The sequence below is a fragment of the Glycine max genome, chromosome 20 (assembly GCF_000004515.6).
Source record: "Glycine max cultivar Williams 82 chromosome 20, Glycine_max_v4.0, whole genome shotgun sequence".
NCBI lineage: Eukaryota > Viridiplantae > Streptophyta > Magnoliopsida > Fabales > Fabaceae > Glycine > Glycine max.
The window spans coordinates 40894134-40903120 of record NC_038256.2 but is presented as its reverse complement, the minus strand read 5'-3'; the positions used below and the strand labels follow the sequence as shown (position 1 = coordinate 40903120).

Sequence of the window (8987 nt, the reverse complement as noted above, 5' to 3'; positions counted from 1 at the left end):
AAAACTAATGTAATGTTTAAAAATATATATATGAAATTGCAATAAGGTATTTTTAAGAAAAATATTAAAAGTTTTGATAACAATAAAAGTGTAAAGATTGTAATAAAGAAAAAGGTGCTGATCTCTAGAAAAAATAAAATAAAGTTAAGAATATATAAAAAAGGAACAAATATAATATGATTTTAAAAAAATATAAAATATTTTTTAATGTTAACATACTTTTTGAAAATAAGAAAATACTTTCAATATATTTTGTAAAAATTAGAAGAACTGTAGAGATAGAAATTGTAAAAAAAAAATTGTGATGTTTAAAAAATAGAAGTTAAAAATATATATATAATTAATTAATGATGTTTAAAGAAAGCAAATCTAACATTGAAAAGTGCAAAAGAGGTTTTTTGAATAAGTGTGCAAAATTAAAAAAAAAGTAATATCAAGTGTAATTCATGTATTTTTAAGGTAAATGGATATTATTAATGAGAATCAATATAAGATACATCATATGAAAGGATTTGGTCCAACTGGCAAAAAGACTCCTCAATCTAACAATTATCTAGATAAGTAAAAGACAAAAACAACTAAATAATGAGGAATTTTATTGCCCCTTCTCTTAGGGAATAGAAACAAGGTATCAACCTGCAACAATCCTCCACCAGACCATGATAGAAAGATCTTCCCAGCGCGTCTTTCTTTTCCCACTATTGAACTAATTAGAGGTAATCAGTCTCAGACAATGCATTTAAGAACAACAACGCTCCTGCATATGCTTATTATGCTTCTCTTGGTGCCAACATAACATCAACATATTTCGTAGCTGAAGCTAGGACATTTCCTTGAGCACCATGGGCAATTAAATCCAATCCAGTATCCTTTCTAATTGCAGCATCAAATTTGACTATTTGCACCAGGTGATAATATTATGAGTATCATCCAACTATTTCAAATAATAATTTTCTCTTGCAAATTTGATTAAAGAGAAATGATAATGACACTTTTTTTAACATTTTCTTTGTTGTAGACTAAAATTTGTTAAAAAAATATTATTTTTTTGATCTCATGTCTCATTTAATGATTTTCTATTCTGGTTTAGAAGTATGATTTATCAAAGTTAATAATTTATAATAAATTTTAATCAATTTATGAATAAAGTGTTAAAAAGAGAGTGATAGAAAGAATATAGTTGATATCTTTTTAACAAAGAAAATTACGTAATATTTAAGGAATGTATCATTTGTAAGATAATGAAAATTGTTGCCTAATATTAACAAGTTTATATTTAAATAAAAAAAATGACAAATTCTTTAAGTTGAAGATTGTTTTTGAGAAGAAAAAAAAATTAAAATATCGTCCTATTATACATTTTGATTGTAATTTTTGTACCAATTTTCTAATGTTTAAGCTGATTTTTCTCAAAGCTAATATAATTTATTTGAACCAACCATTTGATGAACCAATTTTCCCATTTGATTTGCTCCGATTTTGGTAAATAACATAACACATGATAAGCTAACAAATGCTATACAAAAGTTGTAAATAATTACGGTGGAATCATGCACCAAAAAAGTTCAACATGTACCAAAAAATAATTACGGTGGAATCTTCGAGATGTATTTTTATACTTTGTTTTCTCCAAAACAACTCAGCCTGAAATTATTAGATATGATAGATCAGCCACAATGTAGTTATCAATTATATCATTGTTATACGATTTGTAACTTCACCTTGCAACACCTTTCCTATAATTGAAGTTGTAACTAACTTACTTTTATTCTATTTAATTTAATTAAAGACACAGAATCTATTAACCGTGCATAAAAAAACTCCAATATTATTAGCTTCTCATAATAATTCACAATAATTAAAATTTAAACATCCATCCACGTAGCGAGAAATAGTAAGAAATTTTAGTTCCTTTTTTTGGTCCATAAAACTGATTTATTATAAAGAAAAATTGTTTTCCCTTTTTAACTCTTTTTTTTTCTTAGGCGAAATCTGTCGAGTACAAGAAGGAACAGTGCAGAAAGCGATAGAAAATGGCTTCCCTTTTCCCCTTTTGTGCTCGCAATTGACCGTCGAATCCAATCCTGAAATCCCCCAATAAATAGAGAAGCGAAGAAACCAAACCAAACCATCGAGTGCGTTGCGCCCCCACCGTAAGTAGAGCTATGTCGTTGCGCAGGCGAACCTTGCTCAAGGTCATTGTTCTCGGCGACAGCGGGTACGTACGTTCTTTCTAGTTTCCCTGCAATACCGTTTTTCGAAACTCGAAATCTGATTCATTCATTCCCATTGCCATTGCCATTGCCATTGCCAGGGTTGGGAAGACCTCGTTGATGAATCAGTATCCTCACGCGCCGCGCGTCGCTTTTTCTCACCGCTTTTCGGATTCGCTTTGATTTATAATAATGATTTATTATAATTAGTGCATCTGTAAAGTTGATTGGATTTGTGTTTGTGGTTAATTTGATGATTTTTTAAATAATTTTTTATGTCCTTTTTTTTTAATTTGGAATTTAGTTCTGTGTGGACCTTAGCTAACTGTGTAGATACGTGCACAAGAAGTTTAGTCAGCAATATAAGGCTACCATTGGAGCTGATTTTGTCACCAAAGAGCTTCAGATTGACGACAGACTTGTCACTCTACAAGTGGGTTTCGTTTCCTGTTTCAACGGTATTTCAGTATTCTTTTTATTTTTCTGCTCTAGGATTGTTGTGAAATTTTTTTGTTGTGTTTCAATTTGTGGTGTTGTGTTGTCTGGTTGATAGATATGGGACACTGCTGGGCAAGAGCGATTCCAGAGTCTCGGGGTTGCATTTTATAGAGGCGCGGATTGCTGTGTTCTTGTGTATGATGTGAATGTGATGAAGTCGTTCGATACCCTTGAGAACTGGCATGAGGAGTTTCTCAAACAGGTTGCTCTTGTTCTTTTCTAAATGCTCTATATCTCTTACTGGTTTGACTACTAGCTAGTGTGTGCTCATGATATCCAAGAATTGTCTCACTCTTATGTATGATCTACCAATGTTGGAGTTTCTGTATCGATTTATGTTCTCATTGTATTTGCGATCCAGGCAAACCCTCCTGATCCCAGGGCATTTCCATTTATTTTACTTGGAAACAAGATCGATATTGATGGTGGGAATAGTCGAGTGGTAGGCACTAGACAAATATTATTACTCCTCAAAGTTTCCTTATTTTATCTGTGTAAATGTGAAACGTCTACTTATCTTAAATGCAGGTTTCTGAGAAGAAAGCAAAGGACTGGTGTGCCGCAAAAGGGAATATTCCCTACTTTGAAACATCCGCAAAAGAGGATTACAATGTTGATGCTGCATTCCTGTGTATTGCCAAAGCTGCTTTAGCCAATGAGCATGAACAAGACATGTAAGTTTCACTTTGGACTGGTATGAAGATGTACATGAATATAAGTTGTAGTACTACATAATTGAACAAGACATGTACCATCTATTGTCTATGATGCTAGTACTACTTGTGCTTTAAGATTAATATAACTAGTATGCAATAAGGCACTCACTGTTGGAATGTCAATGAAGTGCTAGAAATAGAAGATGGTTCACTGATATGCATTGCATGGCACATACTTATGTATTTTGCCAAAGCTTTTGTGTCTGAATTTTATGTAAAACAATAATTACTTTGTAGCATAATCTTTTGCCAAAAGTTATCTAAGATAAAGCTTAATTAGCTGCTATGCATATGAAAGGTGTCAAGGTAATTTTCCAAACCATCTTCAACAGCACTGAGGATTGCTAGTGCCACTAAGGTCTTTGGAAAGGCTTTAATTTGAAAATTTTGATCTCTTTTTGAGCTCCATCTTATGGAAGCACTGTCTGTATCTTAATGGTTTGTACAAGTCAATTCTAATTACTCAACCAATCACAGGACATCTTAGATGTGTTTTTGGCCTTGATACAAGCAATATCCAAACTCATCCATTTTCTTCTAAAGATGGTATTCATTAAAGGCAATACATTATCTCACAAGAACTTGATTAGCCACTTGAAAACCTACAGCATCACAAAGAATATCTCCATCCATTTTTCAGTTTTTCACAACAACTTCTATGTTGATAACTTGTTTTGAGTTACTACTATTGTGCATGGCTTCTGCAATGTCCAAACTCCTTTGGTAACAGTGTATGCAATAGAAGCTTTTCTCTTGATAATCTTTTTCTTTTTTTATTAATTCTCTTGGTAATTTTTTCTAGTTGCAGATTGCTTTGGAAGAGAATTTGCTAAAGATGATGACATTTCTTGTTGTGTGTATCATAGTAATTGAAAATAGATTAATTCTATTATTTTTCTTTATTTTTGATTGAAAATTTATATTGAAGTAATAGTATTGAAACTAATATAAATAAAGAATAGAAATATTCAATGGTTTTGACCTTTCCCCTTTTTCTTTTGCACTCTGAATTTTCGAACCACTAGCTCCATCTTATTCATGGAACTACTTTATAATTGCATCTTAAGCTATCAGATCAACTTGTATTGCCTTTGTATTGTCTTTCCATGAGAATATCTCCAAATCTTTTGAAACTAATTGGATTCTTATAGAATGACATTACAAAGACAATACAAGCTGGGTCTGCAATTCAGGGTGGAATTTTGCAGGTGAAACATATGAAACTTGCTTTAACTTTTGCTTGGCCAAAAAGAACAGTGGAAGTTAGTTTGTGAGAAGCAGCTTCTCCATTTATATATGATTTCTAGATGGAAAAACAGGTCAACCTATCCCAATGGTGGGATGGTGGGTCAACTGTCTTTTTTTTTTTTTTTAACTTATGCAAAGGTCAACCCATCAATTTTTAAATAGTGGGTTAAGCTGTGTAGCATGGCTACAATTTGGGGAAAAAAAAAGCGGTTAGGTGGGTTGACCACCTGTGGCCAAGTTACTGCATTTAAGACATTGATTTCATTGATACTGCCGATTTCAAGGCATTAAACTCATTTATAGGAATGGGGATCTATTGTGAGAAAATCCAATTGTCTTTGGCAAATTCTCCTTGAAATCAATGTGTCTACTGTCTTGAAACTAGAAAGAAAGTAATTGTGATTTGTGAGGAATTCTCTTATTGCAAAAATTGATAGTGAAGGAGTTTAAGATATTAAAACAACAACCAAGGAAATTGCTGAAGTCATCTAAAGTAGTAGCAATCTAAAACCAATTGTCAAATGTCAACATTGTAAAACAAGTTGTGCAGATTCTAAAATCAATAAAGGAAATGTTCTGTTCAGTTGATATTTAGGAAAGTTCAATGTTCCCCTTTCTAGATGCTATATTTGGTTTGATGTTCAGTTATTGGAGCAAAATGTTCTTTATGACACTTTTTTTTTTCATGCAGCTGATTAAGTAATCTTTTATTACCCTCAATGGTCATCTTTGCCTAAATTGGTTTTTTAGGGAAAGAGAACAGAGCATGTATGGTTAAAGATCAGAAGTTAAAGTCATGGGACCTTTTCAAGTGATCATTTGACCTTTAAGTTCTAATTTTAACCATTCACATAATCTCCAAGGGTCAATATTTGATCCTTTCACTTCTCATGGAAACACATTGCTATCACTTGATATGTTTCCCACATATGTTTGTGTATGTTATGCTACTATTATGATTGTTTCATTTCAAACATGCTAACAATGCTAGTATCAATGCCAAAAGTACAACTGAGATTATGTTGTTGTTAAGGAACTGATACTGTTCTATTAAGCTTCTTTTGTCTTTAAACTTCCAATGGCAATAAATGTTCAGTTCAGTTGATATTTAAGAAAGTTTGATGTTCTGTTTTCTAGATGCAATATTTGTTGTTCAGTTATTGAAGCAAAAAACTTGACTAATGCTGTGAAAATAGATGGCTTCATCTGGTCTTTTATGGAGTCATAATGTCTAATAAAGTCTTCAAATGTCTTCCTGCTCGAGGATTTCTCTGTCTGGTTAAAAAATATGAATTGTATACCTGGAACTCAATTATTTCTTTAGGCAGCCGATAGTTTAAGGATCCAAAACTGTATTCTTATGACTTATGAGAGGATATTTATATTTTGGTATTACATTCTGCTTTTCACTTGATTTTTATGGTAATCTTTTCTCCAATGTAGATTGTGAATTCTTGCCACTGCTCTATTTTTTTTTCATGTTTGAGATGAAAATCTTATAGAACAAATGGAGAGGAGCTGGTTGGAGTTTGATCCTCAATATTACATATCCCATTTGTGTATTTAGCCTTCTTGTCTTGAAAATGAAAAGAACTGCCTTTTGTTTAGCGTGATATTCATAATTTTGAGCCGTGAGGAAAAAGAATGTATGTATATACATTGGTGTTATTGATGGCTGAAATTCTGCCATATAAACACGCCATTGTGCCTTATGGCGCTGCCATGGCGGGCTTCCCTTCAGAAATTGCCTATGGTGGTTGGCAAAAAATCTGCAACGCCATTCCACCTTGGCACTTCCATGGTCACTATTTAACAACACTGTTAGCAAAGGAGATAGAGTACCTACATAACACAAGTGGATGAATCTCTTACTGTATTATTGAAGAGAGGGGGGTGGAGATAGATTTTTCAATTATTCAGAGTGAGAGAGACTGTATTATAAGGGTGAAACTGAAAATATAACATGATATTAAATATTCATTTTTTACTAAGTTCCAAACATAAGAATTTGATTTCCAATTTAATTCTTGCAGATAGCCGCTTAGCTGACTTCATAACTCTTTGTTTCAATTTCAATTGCAGATATTTTCAAGGGATTCCTGAGGCGGCAGTTCCAGAGAATGAGCAGAGGAGTGGATGTGCATGCTGATCTGGAGATGCTGAATAATTTTTATGCACTCCCCTTAATGCTGTTGTTGAAACTCTTCAAATTCTTTTTGGTCATTTAGTGTATACTGTATGCCTTGATTGTGCGTGTAAATTGTTATTATGTACCTTGAGGTTTCCATTTTGATAAATTGTATCATTTATTTATTGTAGTCCTGTTTTAGGAAGGACGAAGCTTGAGAATGTTGCACACGCAGTAAAAGCATGCTCTATTGATAAACCATGACCTACGAGATGAGGCATGGACCATGGAATGTTTAAATAATTTTTGAACTTTTTTTCCGTTGATTGTCAAATTGAGATGCGGCCTGGACCATAGAATGTTTATATTTTGTTTGAATACTACTTACCAGAATTAATCTTTGTGGTGCGTCACATACACGGACTTTGGGGGTTCTAATAAACTATTAATCGAAATGATTTATTTAATGAAATGTTAAGCGTTGAATTAGAATTATTTCCGTTGACAAACAGACCGTTATTACTGCACATACAATAATAAACAAACTTAATTTGTTTTAAATTGGCCAATCTAATTGGACTAAAGTGGCCAATCCTGTGGTAACAGTGTTGCAACTGGTTAGATTTTTGGTATAGAATTTGAAATGAACAAAATAAATCAGCAATAGATTTTTGTTAACACGATGAATAGAAGTGGCAAACACTCCTTAAAAAATATTTTTTTACAAAATTGAAGAACATTTAAAAGGTCATGGATTGGAGAATAAGAAACACAACAAACTATCAATTATAATTGTAAGAGAAATGTTATTTACAAGGTAATGAAAAATAAGCATCAGAAATGATATTTTAACATGGTGGTGTTTATCATCATTTGAGTTATACACAACTATCCTATTCAGACTATTCGAAACTAAAGAACTTGATAGATTTAATTAAGGTAAACGGAAAATTCTATTTTCTACGTGAAAAATAAAAATATTTTATAAAATTGGATATTAACTATTATTAGAAGAAAGATAATATAAAATCATATATTTTCTTATTTATGTGATCTTAAAATAAAAATTGAGATCTTATCATTCAATTTTACTTCTATAAAAGAAGATTATTAAGATTCAAGTAAAACAATTCTTAATCCAACTTATACATTCATACTTGTTTTTCTCCATAATTCTAACTTGCATAAGAGTGTCTTTATATACATCTCTTAGTCTCATGGAAGAGCTCAGAAATGTTACCGTGAGAAGATTCTCTCAAATTCAATAATAACAACAAGTAATTCGAAAATTATACTAAGTAAACAAGAGATTTTAGTTATGAATGGAACACCATTTTTTTATTTACAGAAGGGGTCAAGTGCAAAGTAAATCGTTTGCTAATGCATCACTTATCGTGAGGGATCTTTAATTTTATGCAAGAGTGATCAACTTTAATAAAGTGAGGAATGATCACCAATTTAGTCCATGAATGTTGAAACCCATAATCCTTCGTTAGCGAGTCAAAGAAAAAACAGACAATTTCGCATGACATTTGGCTGCGGATTGCAAATACTATCAATGTCTTCATCATGCATCAACAATTCACCAAATGTATTATTCTACACACTAGGCTCCAACAGTCAATCTAAGTAAAAGATAATTTTTTTTAAAAAACTACTTTTCAAATTTGGAGATTATTTATTTATTGTCAAGGAATGTTATTAGGATGCTAAAACTACAACTAGTCTAAAACTAACAAACTACCATTAACAAGCTAACAAGAAGACAAAAAAAAAGACTGATATTTTCCATTCATATAAAAAAGATAGAGATAATACAATGAGTTGAATGCTTATACACAAAATCAAAATCATATCCCATGATTAATATGAAATTTAAAACCCACATTTCCTCCTCCGAACAAATAAAGTTTTCATCCTGTCTACTCTCTCAACACCGGAACTGTAGATGTACCAGTTGTGCCATTGCCGTATCAAAACAAGGTGGTAGAACAATTAAATTAGGAAATTGCTGGATAGTACGAAAATCAATTTGCACGAAAGTACATGAAAACTTCAATCAACGGTTATCCCATGATTTCTACCAAATGTATTTTTATTTTTTATTTTTTAATTAATTGTTAACCAATCAAAAACACTGGTTTACAATCCAGAAACCCCGATGATGAGATATCCTGAATTTCG

At 31.9% G+C, this 8987-nt stretch overlaps 1 protein-coding gene across 2 annotated transcripts; it reads left to right on the top strand.

Annotated features, from left to right (window-relative positions):
• The first annotated feature begins 1958 nt into the window (after positions 1-1958).
• Positions 1959-7093, top strand: LOC100785104 (ras-related protein Rab7). Of its 2 annotated transcripts, NM_001254453.2 has the most exons (7): positions 1998-2218; positions 2315-2341; positions 2547-2646; positions 2767-2913; positions 3073-3153; positions 3240-3385; positions 6758-7093. In NM_001254453.2, exons 1-7 carry the CDS (start codon positions 2166-2168, stop codon positions 6822-6824), a joined length of 621 nt encoding a protein of 206 aa, NP_001241382.1. In that variant the 5' UTR covers positions 1998-2165; the 3' UTR covers positions 6825-7093. The 2 variants fall into 2 exon arrangements, with proteins under 2 accessions (XP_014628466.1, NP_001241382.1); XM_014772980.3 differs by lacking the exon at positions 3073-3153 and having other exon boundaries at positions 1959-2218; positions 6758-6948.
• The last annotated feature ends 1894 nt before the right edge of the window (positions 7094-8987 follow it).

Bases quoted from the DNA above. Each gene is read 5' to 3' on its own strand.
- LOC100785104 (NM_001254453.2), top strand. From the start codon at position 2,166: ATGTCGTTGCGCAGGCGAACCTTGCTCAAGGTCATTGTTCTCGGCGAC. The intron at 2,342-2,546 runs GTATCCTCACGC...CTAACTGTGTAG, and splicing joins AAGACCTCGTTGATGAATCA to ATACGTGCACAAGAAGTTTA. The intron at 2,647-2,766 runs GTGGGTTTCGTT...TCTGGTTGATAG, and splicing joins ACAGACTTGTCACTCTACAA to ATATGGGACACTGCTGGGCA.